Source organism: Hesperophylax consimilis, unplaced genomic scaffold (assembly GCF_061612785.1).
Source record: "Hesperophylax consimilis isolate HC1 unplaced genomic scaffold, BYU_Hcon_1.0 scaffold_41, whole genome shotgun sequence".
Taxonomy (NCBI): Eukaryota; Metazoa; Arthropoda; class Insecta; order Trichoptera; family Limnephilidae; genus Hesperophylax; species Hesperophylax consimilis.
Window position 1 is genome coordinate 707,483 of NW_028301271.1, and position 23,621 is coordinate 731,103.

General features: G+C 37.5%; 1 protein-coding gene across 1 annotated transcript in view; it reads left to right on the forward strand.

Moving 5' to 3' along the window:
* Positions 1-18,839, forward strand: part of LOC149408933 (uncharacterized) — a 35,492-nt gene extending 16,653 nt beyond the window's left edge. Inside the window, exons 6-7 of the mRNA XM_089650286.1 lie at positions 4,198-4,545; positions 17,961-18,839. Coding sequence (XP_089506412.1) covers positions 4,198-4,507 — 310 coding nt within the window. The 3' untranslated portion in view covers positions 4,508-4,545; positions 17,961-18,839. The remainder of the gene's footprint in view (positions 1-4,197; positions 4,546-17,960) is intronic.
* The last annotated feature ends 4,782 nt before the right edge of the window (positions 18,840-23,621 follow it).

The following is a 23,621-nucleotide window of genomic DNA, read 5'->3' on the forward strand; positions in this document are numbered from 1 at the left end:
CCATGAAAGTAACAATAGGGCGCAGAAATGAAAAACGGTACGGTGTTTTGTTTACATGTTTATCAACAAGAGCCGTGCATATTGAAATCGCGGATTCCCTGACTACGGATTCCGCCATACTAGCAATCAGACGTTTTATTGCTAGGCGCGGTTACCCGCTAACTATTTGGAGTGATAATGGAACAAACCTTAGAGGTACTGATAAGGTATTATCAGAATCATTATCATCTCTAAACCAGGACAAATTAAATAACGAAATGTCGGTAAGGAAAATAAATTGGAAATTTAATCCGCCAGGATCTCCTCACCACGGAGGCTCCTGGGAAAGTCTAATAAAATCAATTAAAACTACGTTTTACGCCATATTACGCGAGCAAGCACCACGCCCGGAAACTTTGCACACATTGCTGTTAGAAGCAGAAAATATAGTTAATAGTAGACCACTGGGGGTGACTGTTGATTGTCATTTCAAGTGGGATTCACAAATAAACAAAACTTGCAAGCGGCTGAGAGCGATAGTGGGTAGGATATACAAACTAAAATGTTTTCGTTCCGGTGAATATTTTAAAAATTATTTACCTATCACTCGCAGAATCAACTTTACGGTATGGTTTAACTACTTGGGGTCACTCTTGTAAAACTAATTTAAACCACCTGCAATCAGTACAAAATTCTATGGTGAAGTTATTAGCTCAAAAACATATTTTTTCACAGAGACGAAACATTTCATTGTTGTATCGAAATTTAACAATATTACCGGTGCAGGCCTTATTATGGTACAAAATATTGATCCAACATATATCTGAGTCTGATTATAAAAGGAAAGTGCAACATGAATATAATACAAGGTTTACAAAGAATGACGGAATGCTTGTTCCAAAATATAATAATAAATACGGACGGCGAACCCTAGAATTTAACGTGCCAAAAATGCTTAACATGTTACCCATTAATATAAAAAATTGCGATTCCACAAATAGATTGAGATATATGCTGAAACAATGGTTATTAAATAGAGATAGTTTATATTAATTTAGTTGTGTTAATTGTATGGTTATAGTAATAATATTATGTGTGTATGTATGTAATTGATCATTAACATCCTGTTGACAAACTGCTTTATTGAAGTTTAACGGGATTGTAACTTGAAAACCAATAAAAAAAAAAAAAAAAAAAAAAACTCACACACGTTTCTCTCGATAGCAAGGATTTTGAAAGTCTAACACCAAATCATTTCCTGTTAGGTTATAAATATGACACCCCAATCGTAGGGGTCTTTAATCACGGCGATTTATGCCTAAAAAAGCAATGGCGTATTGCACAATTTTTTGCCGACCAATTTTGGTCACGATGGGTAAAAGAATATTTACCTACACTGGTAAAACGTTCTAAATGGCATGACGTGATACCACCTATAAAGGTGGGCGATGTAGTCATCCTATGTGACAACACGTTGCCCCGGAATACCTGGCCAAAGGGTATGGTAGTAAAAGTATACCCCGGAGCCGATGGACAAGTTCGCGTTGTAGATATTCAAACGAATCACGGTACGTTTCGCAGACCGGCTACTAAAGTAGCAGTATTGAAGATACAACCATCGCATTCTTTTTATCCGCTAGGTGAAATGAATTCACGGGGGGAGGTGAATGCGAAATTACCTACTACAACCATTTAGTCATAAGATATACATTTTTACGGGATTTCTAGTTTTAATACATTACCTACTACACAATTTTTAGTCATAAGATTTACATTTTTTACGGAATTTCTAGTTTTAAGACATTACCTACTACACAATCTTTAGTCATAAGATTTACATATTCTTTTAGGAATTTTTAGTTTTAAGAGTAGCATAAATATTTTTATTTTAGTAATTTAATAAATTTAACTGGTAATTTTCGTAGACAAGCAGCAGGTACCTAATAAAGATAACAGTCGCATTCTTTTCCTATTTTGTGAAGTATCTTCACGGGAGGAGGTATGTATCTTCCAGAATGCGACGTTTACTATTGCTCAATAAAATTTAGCCTTCAGGCGCATTCCCACAGTTCGTATTTTCAAAGTAAGTGCAGTTTCCCACATTTGCACATTCGACCCTACAATAAAACAATTCATTGGCCTGGTATTTTTATAAACATATTGCCTTGTTTGTATCATTTATGATTTAAGAATTGGTGACATTTTACTGCAAGCGGCGGCAGTTTTCAAATAGAGCTGTTCGCCTTCGATTTTATGATGACCCTAGTTAAACCATTATGCCTAAAAATATTTGCCAATACCTTTCCCACCCCTGTCCCATAGTAATAAAAACCCCAAATAAAGTTTCATCTCCCTCAAAATAATTCCTTTAAAATATTTCTATTGTTTAAGTCACGTTTGTATCATTAAGAATAGTTAAATGCATTTTATTTTATGTTAAGAATGTTGTTTGCCAACGAGCGGGTGGAACATCTTTATTTTGGTAAAATGTCCTTCAGAATTTAGTTTAAATACAGATACCTCCCAGAAAAAGGACAGTATTGCAGTGTTGCTATAACGGGTAGGTACAGACGTACCTACGCTGTCAGTCGTGAGATAATCACTAGGTTTATGTAAACCTAGGTAAAACTGAAGAATAGAGGAAACTAGACCTTTATTTCTTTCAGTTTAAGTTTTAGCAGAGGAAAATAAGATCCTCTGCGATTATATTGTGAATTAATAAATTTATATGTCAAGAAGAAGAAGTGTTTTCCTGCATTCCATCTGACGGCGTGTTCTCGTACCACGATAGCAGAAACAATAGGCTAGTTGATTGACAGAACTGAAATAAAAACAGAACTTAAAAATATCATTCACAGAACTTGAAAATTAACTTTGAAATTTGAAGAATTGTTCAAGTTCTCCGAAACAACCCGTCCTAAGACAATTAAGTTATGTATGATGAATACTGTACAATTTTTACTATTCATATCATATGAATAGTAAAAATTGTACAGTTCCTCATGGAAGCGATGGCATGGTTAATTAATAACTTGGGACAGCCACGTCAAGAGTCAGAATAACAGAAGAGTACATAATATGTTATAAGATGATGTGATGTGAATTAGGCAAAGAGTGTGTGCTGAGATGAAGTTGTTTGGCAGTCCACTCTCTCTGCCTACCCCTAATATGTAACTATGTAATTGGACTTGGCTACTCAAACTTTTTGACTCATCCACACATTCTTCATTTTACCCACAGAATTTTTCAAAATACATTAACCCTTAAATATTCAATAAATAAAAAATATTTTTATTAAGACCAACATAAAGACAGACTCTACTTGATATAGTTACATTTTGATGTTTGTGTTTAACAAACACAGTAGAAGTAATATCCAAAGGCAAACTGAAGGTGTAAGGTCGACACTGCAATTGTAGTGCTTCGTGTAGTGCGTGGGCACAATTCTTCAACACTGCAAATGCAGGGCTCCGGCTCCTAAGGGTTAAAGCCACATTATTTGGGAATGTTACTTTTCAGTGGTTTCGTATAGGATAGTCTTCGAAGTACAACATTTTAGAGTAATTTTTGCTGATTAAGGCATTTTTAATACTAAAAACTAAATTTGTTGAGAAAAAAAAAATGTTATTTCGAGAAATCTGTAGATGAAATTACTCAACCCTCAAATAACTCACTTACAAATAGCATTGCAATATTTTACATCAAAATTTGGAAAAAAAAATAACCACTTTCATATTGTTAGCAATAATAAAACGCCAAGTAAATGGTTATGATGAAATATAATTTGTCTTCACGGTCCATTACAATAATAACATCCAATAAGGAGTAAGGTTATATCGTGCATTGTGCAGCTTAAAATCCCAGCCGTTGGCTCTGGCAGTTCGGACCGTGGGCTGCCACTTCTCGCGTGTCCAGCAGGTCCAGCTAATCCACTCTTTACCTGCCGATATGCATGACAGCTGGAGTAGTTTCCCTGTTGGCCGACAGAGCGCACCTCTGGCGACATAAGAGCGAACCAAATTAATGTGGCGCCAATATTTAAATATGCAGCTAAAAACATAAACTTCAAGACTTTTAATTAGTTTTACGAATCTGTAAATATTCGTCTTTATCGTCTCCTGTAAAATTTTCTTTTTGTGGCTTGAAGCTTTTTACCAAAGCACAGTCGATATTGATTCTGACACAAAACTGTATTATAATTTACAAATTATTTTGCAGGAAGAAGAAAGTACTGCGATACTTCCCGACTGACAAAGCCAGCACCTCCAACGGCCCAGTGATGGACCTGACCTCGCTCCCCGACACTCCAGACAAAGACAAACCCCCTGGGAGGCGGAGAAGCTCCTCCGCGAAGAAGTCCAGCAAGAGGACTCCCGGTAAAACGCCAAAGAAAGCCACTCCTCGGCGATCATCCGTTGAGAATAAGTCCTCACCGAAGAATCTGAAGCGCAATTCCACCAAGAAGCTGGCGAAGAATTTTGACGAAGACTCTGACTGTGATCTCCGGCGAAAGCAGCACCAGATGTGACAATTCCCAGGAGGCTATTCTTCGGGACCAGTCAAACGGTAATTGTAATTACTTTATCAATGGGCTTTATAAACTTTAAAGTAAATTTTAACGAAATGCTATTATTTTTCTGTGTAGTGAAATTACCAAAAGCTAAAGAGTACCATCTTATTCGCATAGCAAGTATTAACACACTTCAGCCGGGTTTCTTTGCCTTTCGTTTACATCGGTATTTCAACAAAAGGATAGTATGTAATTTGTTATTGTAATAATTCAATTCCTAGAATGAGGGTTTTTATGACCCTGAAAATCTACTTCTGTTCCGCCCCATTCAACTCCTATGTGCAAGGGAGCGAGAGATGTCGGGTGTATTTAAAGAAAACAGGTATGGGCAAATACCGATAGGCGGACTATAATAAACATATTACAAGTTTTTTTTGTTGTTTGTTTTTGGGGTGTTATGCCGTGTTGCGCTAACTCCTTCTTTAGCCGACGTTTCGGACAGCGTTGCAGTGTCCATCATCAGGATCGTTGCAGTGTCCATCATCAGTGTCCATCATCACACATCTTCGGATCTACCGGATCTGCCCTGATGATGGACACTGCAACGCTGTCCGAAACGTCGGCTAAAGAAGGAGTTAGCGCAACACGGCATAACACCCCAAAAACAAACAACAAAAATGCTTTTGGCCGTGAGAATCTAAAAACTTACCATATTACAAGTTTAATTGAGTTGCAATTTAAAATAATATTCGATTTTCGTTTAGTACTTTTGTAGCTTGGGTATGCGTGTTAGTTACTACCTAGAAATTTTTATTGAAATATTTCAATTATTTTCCAAGATTTAACGATTTAAAACAAATTAAAGAAATTCGCACGGTACATTTATTTTTGCCCGGAAACAGCGTAGCGCCAACGCAAAAAATACTCGCCAGAAATGTGTTAAAACAGTAATATTGACATGAAACATTAAAACATGTTTATTTTTATTTTAATTTTTTGCATGAAGATTTTTCAGTTTGGGGAGAATAACAAAAATATCCGCAAAAACATCAATAATGATGGAGTTTTACCTACCATTAAAACTCTTATTATGTTGCCTTCCTCATCCAGAACATATATATTATGTGAGAGACGACATGTCGATTCTTGTCATAGTGGTCTGATCCTACTTCCTTTTTCCTGTTTTGGTAATCCTGGGATGACATCATCTACTCGCTCTGTGATTGGTTGTTTGTTTTGTCACCGGCAGTTGGCGTCTCGCGTCGTTTCATTTGTCAATTATAATCTCACCAAGCAGTGATTAAATATATGTTCTGGATGAGGAAGGCAACATAATAAGAGTTTTAATGGTAGGTAAAACTCCATCATTATGTACTGCCGTTCCTCATCCAGAACATATATATTATGTGAGAAGTGTTTGTTATCGCCTTGGTGACAGAACTGATGTCAATTGTGAGAGGTTATAGGTTCAAACAGATTTGTGAGAGATGGCAATGTCAAAGAGTTACCTCCCTCCATTACCTCCCTTCTGTAATGTTTTGCAAAAGTGTTCTCGCTCTTCCAATTTCCTCTTTCCAGGATCTTTTCAATGGGGCAATTTTCTAACCAGCTCAGTGATGCTACAGCAGACCTTGTACTCCCTGCTGATTTATCAATGCCAGCACTTTTTAGTACTGTTTTCACCCATCCTCCAATTATTGTTCTTGAGGCAGGTTTTGGCGGGCCCGTCGTTGAAATAAATAAATTTGGTATGGAATTTGATTCTTGTCTTCTTACTCTAGATAAGGTGCATACTTTACGGAGCCAATATACTGGATCTGTAGCTCGGTCTGAGGAAGCTTTAAGCTTCCATCCCGACTGCTGACGAGTAGTAGAATCAGTTTTAGATCCAAAAGCTGGCCAAAGTATAATATGGTCCCCATTGTCCACGAAACTGTCTGGTGTGTATAGTAACAGAGTAAGATCGTGCACTCTTCGTCCAGATGCGAGTAAAAGAATGACAGCGCATCTTCGAGAAGCCTCAAACAGAGTAACTGTTTCTGTAAGGTTTTCTTTCAACCATACAGTAACTTGTCTAGGGTCCCAGATAGGCAATGCTTTCTTCTTTCTAGAAGTATTAACTATACCTTTCATTACTTGTTTAACTAAGGTATGGCTGCTTAGCGATTCACACTCTGGGTTGGTTAATGTTGAAATGGCTGACTTATGAAGAGCAATGGTATTAGGAGCCAAGCCTTCTTTAAGTTTTAAATTGGCTAAAAATCTTGCCAACTGGGAACCTGAAGGATCAGCTATATCCACCTTATTCTTGACACACCATTGGCCCCACCTCTTCCATGCTAATTTATATGCGGTGACCGTTGAAGATCGCCATCCAGCATTGAGGAGGCCTCTCTCGTGTTCTGACCATTCATTGAGCGCTCCTCTCCAGCCCCAATCTTCCATACTTCCATCTCCAGTTTTTGAATCTGAGGAGGATGAAGACCTGTCGAGATATCCACCAGGTTGTCGAGTAGGTTGGTTATTTGTAAAGGTGGAGCTAGTGCTCTCGACTGGAGATCTGGCAGCCAGAACACCTTGGGCCACCTCGGTACTACCAATAGGTAAATACCGACACACTTGTTTAGATGTTCCAGGACTCTCGGTATCAAGCAAGGCGGTGGAAATACCCATGCCAGTGGGAAGCACCAAATCCTGCTGAAAGCATTGTGATATAGGGCTGCTGTGTCGGTGGGGTCTATGCATACATAACTGTTTACAACATGAGCTCTCTTGGATGCAAATAGGTCCACCATGGGTCTGCCCCAAAGGCAGAATATCTGGTCGGTCGCTGTAGGTAGAAGGTGCCATTCTGGTAACAAGGTCCCTCGGGAAAGATGATCGGCGAGTCCATTGTATCGTCCCGGGAGGTAATACACTTCCATCCTTATGTTGTGCGCGTCCGCTACTTCCAGAATCTGATACGTTAACTGAAGGAGGTTCACTGATTTCGTACCTCCTTCGTTGCGTAGATATGCTAGTACCGTTCTGTTGTCCGATTGAATGAGACAAGTAGAATTGCTCAAACTGGCTCTCTGGTACTTCAATGCATGGAGAATAGCAAACATTTCTTTTAGGTTGCTGTGCCATTTGGTTTGTTGTTGTGTCCAACAGCCTGAGAGTGGGATGTCGTCTACCTGCGCCCCCCACCCGCTGTCTGCTGCGTCTGTCGCAATGAAGTGGCATGCTTTGGGGAAATGGATAAGGGAATGCGTACTCACGTTGTGCCTCCACCAATCTAGATCCTCCAGTACTGCAAGGTTTACAGGTACCTTCTTCCGGAGTGGGAGCTTTGTCATGGCAAGTGACTGGAGCTGCATCTGCCTGCAGTGCAAGCGACCCCTGGGAACCACAAACGCTGCAAAGTTCAGTTGTCCTAGGATGCTCTGCGCCTCCCTCAGGGACCATTCCTTCCTTGTCATAACCTTTTGCAACGACTTCCATATTGCCCGGCACTTGTTCCTGGTTAGCATCTTCTGATTGAGGCCAGTGTTCCATAACACTCCCAGATATTCTATCGCCTGTGTCGGTAGGTGAACACATTTCTTTATGTTGATGGTCCAGCCGAGCGACTGTAAGAAATCCAACACTACTAGTGTCTGCAGTCGGAGAGTTTCTTGACTCTGATGAGCCAGGAGAAAATCGTCCAAGTACACAATAACTCGAATGCCCTTTTTTCGAAGGATCTCTGCGATCCAATTGGTTATTGCTGCGAAAATTTGAGGGGAACTGCTCAAGCCCTGGGGCAAACATGTCATCTGCAGACATTGACCTCTGTACACGACACGCAGAAAACGTCGATGGGTCTTTGCCACTGGTATATGAAAGTACGCATGCGCCAGATCTACTTTTGTCATATAGTCTCCGGGTTGCAAAAAATCGGGTACTTTGAAGTGGGAGATCAGGGAAAACTTTTTCCCTCGCACAAAATCGTTCAACACTTTCAGATTGATGATGGGACGATTGGTCCCGTCGCTCTTCTGCACCAGAAACATCTGGGAGAGAAAACCCCGATTCATGGGTGCTGGTTCCAGCACTCCCATCTTCAGCAACTCCTTTATTTGTATGTCCATTTCGGGTGTTTGTCTTGTGGTGAAATTGTGCAACCTCACCTGAGTGGGTCTGGACAATGGAGGTCTCAACCAAAATGGGATCCGATAGCCATTGAGGATTTTTAGGGCGAAGTCGGGGGCATTTGCGATACGCCATTGTTCTAAAGAACTTCGCAATTGCCCTCCCTGAAATCGCCTGGGCTGATTGTCAATTGTTTCGGGGACGACGGTGCGAGGTCTGCCCACGCCCCGTCGGCCTCCGAAATTTCCGTCCTCTGCTGGAAGAGGAGGAAGGGCCAGAGTGGTGACCGGGGTCTGCCCGCCGGTACTGATATGGAAATTGGGTGAAACCCAGATTTCCTGCAGAAGCACATTGAGTCTGTGTTCTGTTATTTGGCCTTGACACAGATTCCAAGTCAGATCTCGCAGACCCCAAGGGTTGCCTCGCAACCCTTGGGGTCTGCGAGATCTGAGCCCTGAAGACTTTGCTTGCCCCACCAAGTCTCTGCAACTGGGAGACAAGCTTGTCTTCATTAAAAAGGTGCGATACCGTTGGAGGAATTTTATCCAGGGCTGATTTCTCCGATGGAGTTTTGCACAACTCCAGGATACGATGGCGTCGCCGCTCAACGATTTCCGCCCGCTTCCCACAAGCTATCTGAAGGATTGCATCGTTTTTTGCAATACTTCCCCCAAGGACATCCTGAAATTTCTCCGCTAGGGTCTTCGGCGAAAGTTCGGTGTCAGGCTGACAGCTCCAGGTTAGGACGCTCTGTATAGAGTCCTGGATGACCTGCCTTTGTTGGAGCGCCACGTGAGTGATTGCTGCAAAGGCCCTTTCAATTCCTGTGAGTTGAGCACATGCCGGCGTGAGGGAATTGAGCTCGCAATTTACTTCCAACTCTTTGAATCCCGGGTCTGCTGCATATTCTTTTAATGCCTTTGCGTAGCGTACGTTACACCAACCGGGAGTATCAAAATTTTGCAGGCGCTCCACCATCTTTAACATAGCATCTGTCGGTGCTCCCATTAACGGTTCCTTTAACGCAACTGTGGGATCCGGCACACGAAAAATCGGAGCAGCGGATGTACCACAAGCACTGGTGCCTGGCGCGTCTATAGGGGTTGACAAAGACTCGCCGTCAATTTCGGAACCCTCAAATTCACTCGCGTCAGAATTGCCGGCGGCCGCGGCATCTCGCCTGAACACGAAACGCTGCAGATCGCTTAACTGGCGCGTCAATTTCTTGAGCATCTTCTTTTGCGATCTCTTTTTGCGCCTTTTGTTTTTAGGCCGCGAACAACCCGAACTCGAAGACGAATCCGAATTCTCGCTGCGACGTCTGTGTGTAGAGGAGGAATCGATATCCTCGCTACGGCGTTTGTGCGTAGATTTCGTCGGAACTACGGTAGACATTATGACGCAACAAATCTGACCGTTATACTGCGTTCTTCCCGCCAAATGCACAACGCGTAATCTACACAAAGCACTATTTTTTCTTTTCACGAAAAGGAAACACTTTCAAGGAAGTTATTTCACTCGTTTTTGAGTTATCTCAGCACTTATGTATTTGAAAAAAACTTAGCGCGAGATAATTCGACCACATTCGAAAGAATTTCGATGTCAATTGACAAATGAAACGACGCGAGACGCCAACTGCCGGTGACAAAACAAACAACCAATCACAGAGCGAGTAGATGATGTCATCCCAGGATTACCAAAACAGGAAAAAGGAAGTAGGATCAGACCACTATGACAAGAATCGACATGTCGTCTCTCACATAATATATATGTTCTGGATGAGGAACGGCAGTACATAATGTTGTATTTTTCAATTTTACCTCTGTAGCTCACGAAAAGTCTAGAACTGCCCCTAGAGAATACTCAGTGGCGGATTAACCCTAAGGCAAAGTAGGCACGTGCCTAGGGGCGCCAGTTACAAAGGGGCGCCGGCGGGCGCCCCTAGAATTAAAAAAAATATATATATAAACTTAAATTTGTAAGTAAGTATGCACCTGCTTACACAATATAAAAGATTATTTACTTCTGTAGAGATGCAGAGCTTCCAAAGCATACTCGCCTTCTTGATTATTCCTCCATGCCTCCATCGCATGATTTTTTAATAGAAGACCGCTCGCTCGTGGATTCGTTCGCGGGCGTTGCTAGATTGCAGGGCAAAGGGCGCAGCGGGGGCAGGGGCTAAGCGGCCGGCACCGGACTTCCGAACGGATGACGGGGTGACAGTCACACTCATCACTTTCAGCTTGGATGTCGCCGGTTACGCGCGCTTCTATTGATTACGTACTTGCAGCGGTATTTGTGTGAATTAATTAGTACATTGCGTTTTAGTTCATTACTAGGAAGGAGTGAACGTGGGTCTTGAAGAGACCCATGTTGTAGGAAGGAGGAAACACAGAGCCCGGAAAATCGTTCCACAGCCGAGCTGTTGAACACAATAACGAGTCGTAGAAGCAACCCGTTTGACATTTATCACATGACAAATGTCAACCGTGTACATATGTTGGGCGCGCGTTTGGTGTGTTTCCCGACTATGCACCGGTGCCGAGGGGATCAATGATGCTAGTTCCTTGGAGCATCTTCCATTGAAATACCGGTTAATAAATATTTTCCGTGTTTGATGTTTTTTCTTTAGAGAATTCTGAATTTTAGTAAAAACGTCCGTAGTTGTTATGGCGGTGTGTTTTCTTGCAAGTTTAAAATCATCAGGAATATCAAATAAATGTTCATCGGGTGACTCGATTGAAGTTATGCAGTTCACACCGGTTTTTCCACCCAATGCTGCTAACACTGTAAATGTGAATCGTAACTTTTCCATTTTTCTTCACTAAAAATATCGTTTTATAAGACAAATAAAGAAAAAAATTAATTTTTTACCATTCTTTTTTGTTTTCTGGCAAAAAAAAAAGTGTAGTGTGTTGTGCCTTGAGGTTTCTTCTCCCTCCTGATCTTCCAGGAGTCACTTTTCGCTGCTGATTTCCAGATATTTATAAACTTTTTTACTTCTGTCATTTTTCATACAATTATTGTAGTTGTTTACTGTTGTGAATAATGGAGGAAGATTTCCCTCCTGGACCCCCTACAAAGCCCCCAGATCCCTCTCCAGACCCCCCAGACGGGGAAAATGTAGAAATTTCTGACAGTGATTCTGTCATCTTGACTTCTACCAAAAAAAGAAAATTTACTCCTTCTTCCCCAATAAAACTTGACTTGCCTTCGACTTCACTGTCCCCACCAGCACTTTCTCAACTTCCTCCAACAAACTTTTATTCTCCTCATTCCCGTGGCCCATTCATAGCATACGCCCAAAAAACTGAGCAAGGAAAAACCATCCACCCTCTTGAATTTGGCAAATTCCTATCAAATAGCAAGAACCTTTCAATCAAACCTGGAGGTGTAAAAGCCGAGGGTCACTTCCGAATCTCCGTCGAATTCCTCTCAGGGCCAGCTGCCAACAGTTTCATCAAAAATATCTTCATTTCATCTAATTCAAAGTTCAAGGCATATATCCCTACTTTCAATGTCACTCGCATGGGCCTGGTCAGAGGTATCTCGACCGATCTGTCCATCGAAGAAATTCTGTCTTCACTTTCAACCCCCCAACATATTGGCAATCCCATAAAAGCCAGGAGGCTAAATTACAAGGACTCCTCTGAGGGTATAATTACCTGGAAGCCCTCCCAATCTGTTGTTATCACCTTTGAAGGTCAATCTCTTCCCTCCCATATATATATTTATTCTTCAACTCATTACCAGTTGAAATGTATACATATCCCACCACTCAATGTTTCAATTGCTGCCGTTTTGGTCATACCAAAGCTGCATGCAGATCTCAACCCAGATGTTTTAAATGTGGAGAAAACCACGCAGCTGACCAATGTCCTTCTTCCTCCTCACCTAAATGTTTTAACTGCTCAGGCTCACATACAGCTATCAACACATCTTGCCCAGAACAATCTCGCCAAAAAAATATTAAAATTTCAATGGCCTCTCAGAACTTGTCTTTTCTGCAGGCTTCTAAATTATTCCCGCCTGTCAAAAAATCATTTGCTGAGGCTTTATCCAGCAACTCCTCATCCAACCCTCTTCCCTCCACTACAACAACTTCTTCTCGTTCAACTAAATTCACATACAAAAACGCTATCTCTAAACCGGCTCCTGGATACGATCAGCAACAACACAACTCACTGCTCTTAAATCCCAATGGTTCACCTCTTTCAAATGCCACAAATGGGTGTGCAAATAATTATAATCCGTCCTCAATGAACTCTCTTAAACTTTCTGAAAAACTCTCCCAAGACAATTCTTCATTTATCCAAACTCTTATTATGCTTCTAATTGACCTTATTTCTTCTCAAACTAATCTACCGTCCAACGCTGCTACTATTATTTCCACATTAAAATCATTTATTCAAAATGGCTCTTCAGGATGTCAGAATACTTCAGTGGAATAGCCGAAGTGCTATTTCTAACAAATCTGATCTCCTTAACCTATTAAATTCCAACTTTATTTCTTTGGCTGCTATCTCGGAGACTTGGTTTACTCCATCCACCCACTTTAATGTGGGAGGGTATTCCTGTCTCCGCGACGATCGCCCGGAAGGTTCGGGCGGCGGTGCTGCCCTTTTTATTAAAAAATCCATATCATTTTCCCCAATAAATAATATCAAACCCCCCAATGCTGACTTCCAAATGGTTGCAGCTAAAATAAAGGACACATCCTTTATTTCAGTCTATCTTCCCCCAACAGCCCACTTCAATAAACAAACTTGGTTGCAAATTGTAAGTCAACTAAGCCCTCCTTTCTTTATATTAGGCGATTTTAATGCCCATTCCCCCGTCTGGGGTTCTGCTTTCTCCGACCGAGATGGTCGAAGTGTGATGGATTTCCTAGATCAATCCAACCTTTTCCTTTTGAATGACGGATCTCCTACTAGGATCTCACGCCCCAGCACAAACCCCAGTGCAGTGGATCTCTCGATATGTTCTACTAGTCTGGCTTCTCTCTCCTCGTGGGTGGTGTCCCCCGACCCTTGCTCCAGTGATCATTTCCCGATCATCATTACTTATCAAACTTCTTTCCAATCGGACAAGTCTCATATTTCGACAAAGATTAAAACGAAACACACCAAATGGGATGAATTTAACTCTCATATGGACAAGTTCCTACTAAATTCACCCGCCACCGATATATTTTCCGTCAAAGATGATTATAATAACTTCAAATCAATGCTCATAACTGCAATATATAAATCAAATCCTCCCCCTAAAACTAAATCTCTCAAAAAACTCCCTCCAACTCCCTGGTGGGATGAGGAATGTTCCAAAGTAGTAAGAATTCGGAAAGCTAAATCTCTTTCCTATGGTTACAATATGACTATGGAGAACTATCTTATATACAAAAACGCTGAATCCAATGCCAAAAGGGTATTGAGGTCAAAAAAAAGATCCGGGTGGTACAACTTTTGCAGTTCAGTATCTCCGAACACTCCAATTTCGGAAGTTTGGTCTATGATCCGAAGATTTCGATCCTCCTTCAGTTCACCATCTCCTCGAGCGTCCCATTCTAAATGGATAGATGAATTCTTGGACAAAATTGCCCCCCCTTCTGTTCCTAATTTAGATGAAATAACGCCCATCTATAATACTCCCATGTCTAATCATTGGCTAGACTCTCCATTCACCTTAATTGAGCTAAAAAATTGTTTATCAACAGTCATGGACTCATCTCCAGGCAGAGATGGTATACCTTACAGCATAATCAAAAATAGTAATGATAATGTTCTAAACCACTTCTTAAGCATCTTAAATAAAATCTTCCAGACTGGTATAATGCCTGATGACTGGAGTTCTCAAATAATCATCCCTATTTTAAAAACAAACAAATCTCCAAATTTTGGATCCAACTACAGGCCAATCGCTCTTTCATCCACCCTCAGTAAACTTTATGAAAAATTAATTAAAAACCGATTAGAATTTTTTGTCGAGAGTAAACAGCTTCTCTCTCCATCTCAATTTGGATTTAGGAAAAAAAAATCCACTCAGGATAACCTTGCCATCATCAGCACTGATATTAATTTATCAATTTCTAAACAGGAAGTTTGTCTTGCCGTCTTTATAGATATAGAAGGCGCCTTTGACAATGTTTCCATCCCAATCCTGAAAAAAAAACTTCTAGGCCTTGGCCTTCCCCCCATGTTTGTCCAATCAATTATTAATCTATTTCTAGATAGAAAAATTTTCATTGAACTTCCAGATATTTCTCCTCAAAGTAGGTCTATTTGGAAGGGTTTACCACAAGGCGATGTATTGTCCCCCTTACTGTATAATATATACACATATGATATGCATGTCACTATTCCCCCACAAATAAAAATTATCGAGTTCGCAGATGACATAGCTTTCTTCTTATCATCCAAAATCATCCCTCTTGCCGTCAAATATCTTAACGAAGCCATGAATGCCCTTTGCACATGGCTCACGTTACATGGTCTTGAACTTTCAATCCAAAAAACTCAGTGTGTCACCTTCTCAAACCGCCATAAAAACCCCCCCGTTCAAATTTTATTTAAAAATTCTCCAATCTCCAACGCTTCTGAAGTAAAATTTTTGGGAGTAACATTTGATAGGAAACTTAAATGGTCTTCCCATATTAATAATTTAGTTACTAAATGCGAAAAAAATTTAAATATCATCAGATCATTATCTGGCGTTTGGTGGGGAGCTCACCCTACTTGCATTAAGTTGCTTTACAATGCACTTATTCGAAGCCATCTCGACTATGCCTGCCCACTTTTTAGTACCGCCTCAAAAAATGTACTTAATAAATTAGACAAAATTCAATCTAAATCTTTGCGAATAATAACTGGAGCGATGCAATCGTCACCCATCAATTCCCTTCAAGTAGAATGTTCTGATCCTCCTCTTTATTTAAGGCGTCAACTATTTGCTGACAAATTTGTTCTTAAATGTTTAAATTCTAAATGTCATCAGGTTATCCCCAGCGTCTCGTTGTTCATTGACTCAAACCATTCATCTACAATCAGAGCTTCAACTAAACCTATTCCTGACATCTGTAAAAATTTTAAGTCTCTCTCAGAGCTCCACATCATCCAAAATGATCTACTTCCCTTATACAAACTAAAATATAGTCACGTCACCCTATCCCCAACAATATTAGAAGGGATCGGAATCTTTAAAAGTCATTCCAATCTCCCGGCCCGAACTGTCAATAATATGTTCAATGACATTATTTTATCTAAATGGCCCAACTTTTCTCTTTTATTTACTGATGGATCCAAATCTCCCGACTCTCCTAACTGTGGTATAGGTATTAACGTTTACCACAATAATTCTAATGATAGAATATTTCATTCAATTTCAAATCAATTTTCAATATTTTCAGCTGAGTGCATTGCAATAATAGAATCTCTCAAATATATAATCAAAAATAATTTTGAACATTCCCTCGTTCTCTCTGACTCTCTCAGTTCCCTCCAAAAACTTAAATCCAGTCCTCTTCTTCATCCTGATGATCATTTTGTATGCCTTATTCGAGAGATGATAGCATCCATTCAAAGCTCTGGTAAATCTGTAACTCTGATTTGGATTCCTGGACATGTTGGTATCATGGGTAATGATATTGCGGATGCCTTGGCAAAACAAGGAGCGTCCAACCCTGTTGTTACCCTCGTAAACCACATTCCCTTATCTGACATTTTTTCCATCATCAAAGAAAGATCCCGCAATGTTTGGTCAGAGTATTGGCACATTGCTAGTCAATCCAAGGGAGCCCGCTATGCCTCAATACAAAGGACTATACCATCAAAACCGTGGTTTCAGCAATTCCCTCATTTTTCCAAAAAAGAAATTTCTTCACTCATTCGAATGAGGATCGGTCATTGTTCCGTTCCTTCCCATCTTTTTAAAATTCACGTCCTTGACTCCCCAGATTGTACATTCTGTGGTCTAGAAGTGGGAACTTTAGATCACATATTTTTTGGTTGTCCCTCTCTAAACAAATATCCTCTCTTCTATCAAGCCTTAACTAAAATTGCCTCCCCTCCATTCAACATTTCATCTCTTTTAAGTCTGAACTCGACTCCAATTTTCATTATAATTTTGAAATTTGCCTATTTAAATAAAATTAATATTTAAATTCAACTTTCAATACACCTTTCTCAATAATTTTAAATGATGGCCAAGAACACCCTTGAAGGGTGAAAGCCAGAAATAATGGAAAAAAAAAAAAAAAAAAAAAAAAAAGACAAATAAAACAATGCGTTGCTCTGAAGTACAAAGAAACGACATTTAAAGTTTATTTGTCGTCCTTTTTTATATTAAAAAATTACATTATTTTTATTAGTCACTCAGTCAGCCACATAGCGAGTACACAATGCTGTTCATAAATAAATGCTGTTTAAGTGTAACCAAGACAATACATAAGTGACATTTGAAAAGTGCATAAAATAAAATTCGTAATTTAAACACAAAGGGATCCTAGGCATTTCTAGGTAGGTACTTATTAGTGAGTACTTATTACTTTACATAAATAATTTATCATTTAAATTTTTTATGTTTTATTAATTATCCCTATTAATATTATAACTGCGAAAGTGTATATGTGTGTGTTTGTATAGGTATATTATGTTACTTCTTCATGCAAAAAAACTACTGAACCGATTGTGATGAAACTTGGTATGTAAAAAAAAGATAGCTGGCAGTGTTGCCAACGAGGGCGATATATCGCCATTTAGGCTACTCAGAACGAGAATCGGCGCTGAAAAAATCTAATAGGCGACTGGTCGGGCTACTTCAGAGTCAAGTTAAAAACATAATTTTCACGTAAAAACATCAATTTTAAACAATTCTCTAGCCACCCCCCCCCCCATGAATTTTTTTTTTCGGGACAAATTTTATTTTCTTGAAATTCTCTAGCCACCCCCCCCCCCTCCCACGAAAATTTTTATTTTCACGTAAAACCCACCTAACTACAAATTCGGCTACTTTAGGTACTTGTTAAAATTTATAATATGTGGTCGCTAGAGGGGCGCCGATGAGGTGCTTGCCTAGGGCGCTCTCAACAGTTAATCCGCCTCTGAGAATACTCCATATAAATATGTATTATAGGTATTTCAGCTAATGATAATATGACCACTGTACTCCCACAGATGCATTGCTTGCATACAAAACATTCCAAACTTGTTATTCGACTTCGGAAAAGCTCTTCCAAGTTCAAATTTGGATATTTTTTTTCAAAATTTTTATTATAAAAATTCTACCTAATGAAATGATATCATATCTACCATCTCTAATTTGACATTTGTCTAATATTGTTTTATTTTATTTTCTCTGTTTGCAGAATCTACGCCAGTGTTTACCATAGAACTATTTGATTGAGATATAATTAGTTTTTTTTTTATAAAAAATTGCTATTGATGCTACATTTAGAGGAGTATTTCTCCATTTAGTCATAAGAAAGAAGACCGCCGATGCCCATTCATCTCTGCGGAAGTTATATTGCAAACTGATGGCAATCACATACTTTTATATTATGTAGAACAATTATTGGCATCATCCACTTAACATATAATCCATACAAGTGAGATCTATATTGAGTTGACAGACCAGGTCTGAATAGCCAGGTACCTACTCATGAATCCCGTCAGCTGCAAAACAAACCCCAATTGAGGATGCCATAGTGGGCACTCGGGACTCTTGTGCGGTGTTCACATAAAATTATTTAGTTAAAGAAAACTGAAGTCGCCAATTTACATACGACCGTTTTGACTCCTACTCCTCATAAGGTCAAATGAAATTGATTGTTTGATGAAGAAAGAATTTCACCAGAAGTACGGAAAAATTGGATCTAATTCTGGCACACGGACACGCCCACAGCACACTTCTATCTGTCTATTTCAGTTAGAATATAATGTGAAGATGAATCCGCAATGTCAAAGTAATAAGTACTAATCTGTAAATACTAAAAATGTTATTATGGAGAGTAAAATAAATTTATAATTTCATCACACAAGAAACACACGAAGACATAATTTTGTTTATTACTGTAATTTTACACAACTATTGTCCAAACACCCACACGCACTAAAACACTGATATTTGAAACGATGTGCGACATCTAGTGAAAAGTTTATACACCAAGGATGGGTTGTTTCGGAGAATTGGACAATTCATCAAATTTCAAATTTAATTGAGCAAGTTAGTTAAGGCGATATTTATTATTAAGGCTACGTAGTAATTAATGCAAAATCATTTGTTTTTGGTTTGAAAATTTGGTCGCCTTTCTAGACATTTCTATTGCTTTAATTAAATACAGCGAGTAGAATACAGTCTGGCCTCTGAAATTTTTTTTTATTTTTTTTATTTAATATTTGTAAGTTTTTTACAATAAATATACAATTTATACATATTATAAAGTGTTATAAAGGTAAATAATAAAAGCTTTTCCTCAACATAAAGAGACGAGGCTCTTGTGTTTGGTGAGTGAATCCTAGCCTAATTATATGGAATCATGTAAGTAAGTAAATAATATATTTGCAAAACCAAAAGGGATAAGTAAGAAATAGGCAAGATTTATCAATAATACAGTTTCAAGATTTGAAGGAAATAATAATAAGAGTAAGATATGGACTTTTATAGTACTTTTAGGTAATTTTTTAATTTAATTTTAAATTCCTGAATATCTTCAATATTTTTTAGATATAATGGAAGGATGTTAAAATATGTTATACCTAGATAGAGATAGGTATTTTGTGTGTGCTTTGTATTAAGTTTTGGGATTTTGATAGTTTTTTGATATCTTGCTGATGAATTGAATTGTAAGTTATTTAACTGTATTTCTTTATAAATTTGTAGAATTGAATATTTTTTATATATATTGTCTATTGTGGGTACATTGAATATTGAAAAGAGAATCTCAGTAGAAAATTTGGATGGTTTTTTCAATATTACTTTAATTATCAATCTTTGAACTATTTTAAGTGGATTTAATATATTCTTATAAGTTCCTCCCCAGCCAATAATACCATATTGTAATATAGATTGTACAATTGCATAGTACTCTCTTTTTAGGTTTTCTAGTCTAAGAATATTTCTAATAAATATATAAATACATTTTCTAATTCTTTTGACAAGTTCAAAAATTTGTTTTTTCCATTTAAAATGTTGATCTATATATATACCAAGATATTTAATTTCAGAAGTTAGACTAAGTGTAGAACATTCTTGATTGCAATTAGTTCTGTTACATTTAAGTTGATGTATTATAATTTTTAATTCTGGTATTAATTTAAATTTGTTGATAGAGAATGGGATACATTTTGTTTTTTCAGTATTAAATGAGAGGAGGTTTTTATCGAACCAATTTTTCAGTGTATTAATATCAGTATTTGCTAAGTTATTAACATTATTCCAATCAGTACCTTCAATTATTATGACAGTGTCATCAGCATAAGATATTATTATTCCATTTAATCTTTGATTGAATATGTCATTTACATAAATGATAAACAGTAACGGTCCCAGGACTGTACCTTGAGGTATGCCGAAGTGACTTGTTTTTTGTTGACTAAGTACATCGTTGATTTTTACGACTTGAGGGCGTGTAAAAAGGTAGCTTATCCATTCTATAGCTGTACCACTTAATCCAATGTTTCTTAATTTACTTATAAGTGTGTCGTGTGATATGCTATCAAAAGCTTTTTTTAGATCTATGAAAATTCCAATGCATTTTAATGATTTATCTAATGAATTATGAACAAGACTAGTTAATTTTGCAATTGCATCCTGAGTGCTTCTACCTTCCATAAAACCGAACTGATTTTCATTAATTAATTTATTACATTTTACAAATTGGTTTATCCTTTTTTTAACTATCTTTTCTAAAATTTTTGCTATGTTCGAGATTACTGATATGGGTCGGTAATTGCTAACTTCTTCTGGGTTACCAGATTTAAATATTGGAGTAATGGTAGTTTGTTTGTAGATTGATGCAAACAGTCCGCTTTGGAAACTTACATTTATTATGTGTTTTAACGGTTAAGAAATTTGATTTTTAATATTTTTAAAATATTAACTGTTATTCCATCAAAACCCGGGGCAGAACCTCCTTGCATACCGTTTATAATTGATATTATTTTGTTCTCTGTGGTGACTTGGAATGTTGCTATATTATTGTCAGTATCAATACTACAGTCTGGAAATGTTATATTTGGGTCAGTATGAATGAGATTGGCAAGATTTTCCCCTACATTCGCAAAGAAGGTGTTATATATGTTTGCAGCTTTTGAGGGATTTTCTTTACAACATGTTTTCATGTTGTCACGAAATATAGTGGCGATGTCGTTATTCTTGTTTTTTTTCTTGTCAATTATTTCATTTATAACTGTCCACACTCTTTTACTATCATTTTCAGCCTGATTCAACTTTTGTTTATAATACTTTTGTTTTGTATTTTTTATAATATATGAAAGTTTGTTTTTATATGCTTTAAAATGATTTAGAAAATTTTTATTATTTGGTTATATATTGGTAGTAGTTAATTTGTAATGAGCTTGCTTATGTCGTACAGATACTACTAAACCATGAGTAATCCATGGTTTTATAGGTTTCAAGTTCGACACTTGGATTTGGTTACTATATTATTATTTGTCGAGTCATTTATGCATTTAGATATTTTTTCTTCAAACATTTTACAACATATATTGACATCATTACATTGTAATAATTTATTCCAATTTTCTGATTCTAATTGGTGTTTTCATGTATCCATATTAAGTACTTTTTTTGAGTAATTATTTTGTTTAAATAATGGCAAAGTTAGATTGCTTAATTTATAGTTAAAAATACATGAATAATGATCAGTGATAGTTGTATGAATGACAGCTGATTTTATATTTTGGATATCAGGAATATTTGTAAAAATGTGATCTAAGCATGAGGGGCGTTGACCTTTAACATTTCTAGTATAAGAATTTATGCACGATAAATAATTGAGTTCTGCTAACATATTAAGATATGTGTCTTTATCTTTACTAGAATAGTCGTTTGCAATATTTAAATTCATATCTCCAATAATAATAGTATTTTTATTTCTAAAATTTAACAGAATATTTTTTAATTCATCTATAAATTGAGGTATTATCGATGTATGCGTACGATAACTAGCAATAATATTATAATATTTATTTACGTCTTTAAATTCTATATGTAATTTGTTAACATTACAAACATTAATTATTTCTTTAATATTGAGAACATTATACTGGTTAGAAATAAATAATCCGATACCTGAGTTTTTGTTTATTTTCGCATGGTTTGTGTAGCCTGGAATAGTGTAATTGATTTCGCCTGCAGAGTGTGTCTTTGTTAAGACAATCAGGCCCAGGAAAAAATTTAATTCTTTTAATGTTTTAACTATTTCATCCATGTTTCGTTCTAAACTTCTAATATTTACATGAAATAGGGTAAAGTCCTTTTTCAGAACAAATTAAGTTAAAATTTTTCATAGATTGACATAAATTTTCTTCAATATACATTTTTTTATCTAATGCGTTACATAAAAAATCATTCATTTTTAAGTTTTCGATTATAGTTTAAAGAAATGAAATTTACCATATTATTCATAGTCGATGCGCTCTCTAGCTAGTTGAAGCATTTTTTGCCGATAGAGACATTTCATGCTATCAACTCTGTGTTCTGTAGAATAATTCATATTAAATCTTTTGTTTTGAACACAGCAATTGTTGCATGTTGGAGGTTGTTCTTTATTTTCACATTTAGACAGAATGTGCTCCTTTGTGCAATGAGGGCAAATGGGGGGCTTCGTCCTGGCGAGACATCTTTCGCTCATTCGCTCTACATGCCCAAACCATCTAAGCGTCCCTTTCTTAATCATACTCATTACGCTTACATCAGCCTTGCACTCTTCAGCCTTACATAAGCCTTGCTCATTTCCTCGGTCACATTTAACTATATAATACTTCGTATAATAACTACCAACATTATCTTCATTTTCTTAACGCATATTTTTATTTGTAGCTATCTTTATGTATAATCGCAATATGAATGGGTTCAAATTTTTGTTCGAGAACCACTAATATTGTCTGCAATAATTAAATATTACAATTTGAGGTTTTGAGTTGAAGTTATTCCAAATAATATTTTTTCATTTAATCAATCTGTAATCGCAAGGCGAATCAAGAATGGACTGTAAAATTATTGTGAACTTAAAGTTGACACAACGATGGTTAGAGATGGTGAACAGGGAATAAGGAAGGAATCCGACTTATCCCTTTGATGTTCGTCAACGATGTTGATGTTGGTTCACTCACAGGAGATGATTTATTGCACACGCAACTTCCACAACATCTGGGTTGGGTAAGAAACACACTGAGGGAACCGAATATGTTCACGGCACAGTATTCTACCCCAAATTGATATCAAAAAAGGCACTGATCATAAAGAGATGTTCATCACACAGGCTTCATCAATAAACTGATTTGACCGTTAGGTTTATTGTTGTAAATGTCACACAAACGTGGGTATTGTCGGATAGTGACAGGTACTTGTAGGTAATAGGATGGGAAAATTTCAAGGAGAATGTAAAAGGAAGATAGTTGCGTCAACATTTCCGCCCACCTAATTTTCGAACAAAATTAACAAACAAAAAATAGCCCCGGTACTACATATGAGATCAATCAAAATATAATAAAAATTAGAAGACGCAAGCACACCGGCTGTCTTTTGGGTACAAATAGTCACGAACTATGTTATCAACCAAAAAATACTATTATGAGACGCAAGCATATTGGCTATCCTCTGTGTTTTTATCAAAAAAAATAAAAATAATTATAAATGAAAAAAAATAAACATATAGAGCAACCTAGTACTTATGGCTCTATGATAAAAATGTTGCTGAGTATTGAAGTAAAATGAGTTATTCTATGGGCAAGGGACATAATTTAACCGCTGGACGGACAAGGGTGCCCTTATTTGTTTTGAG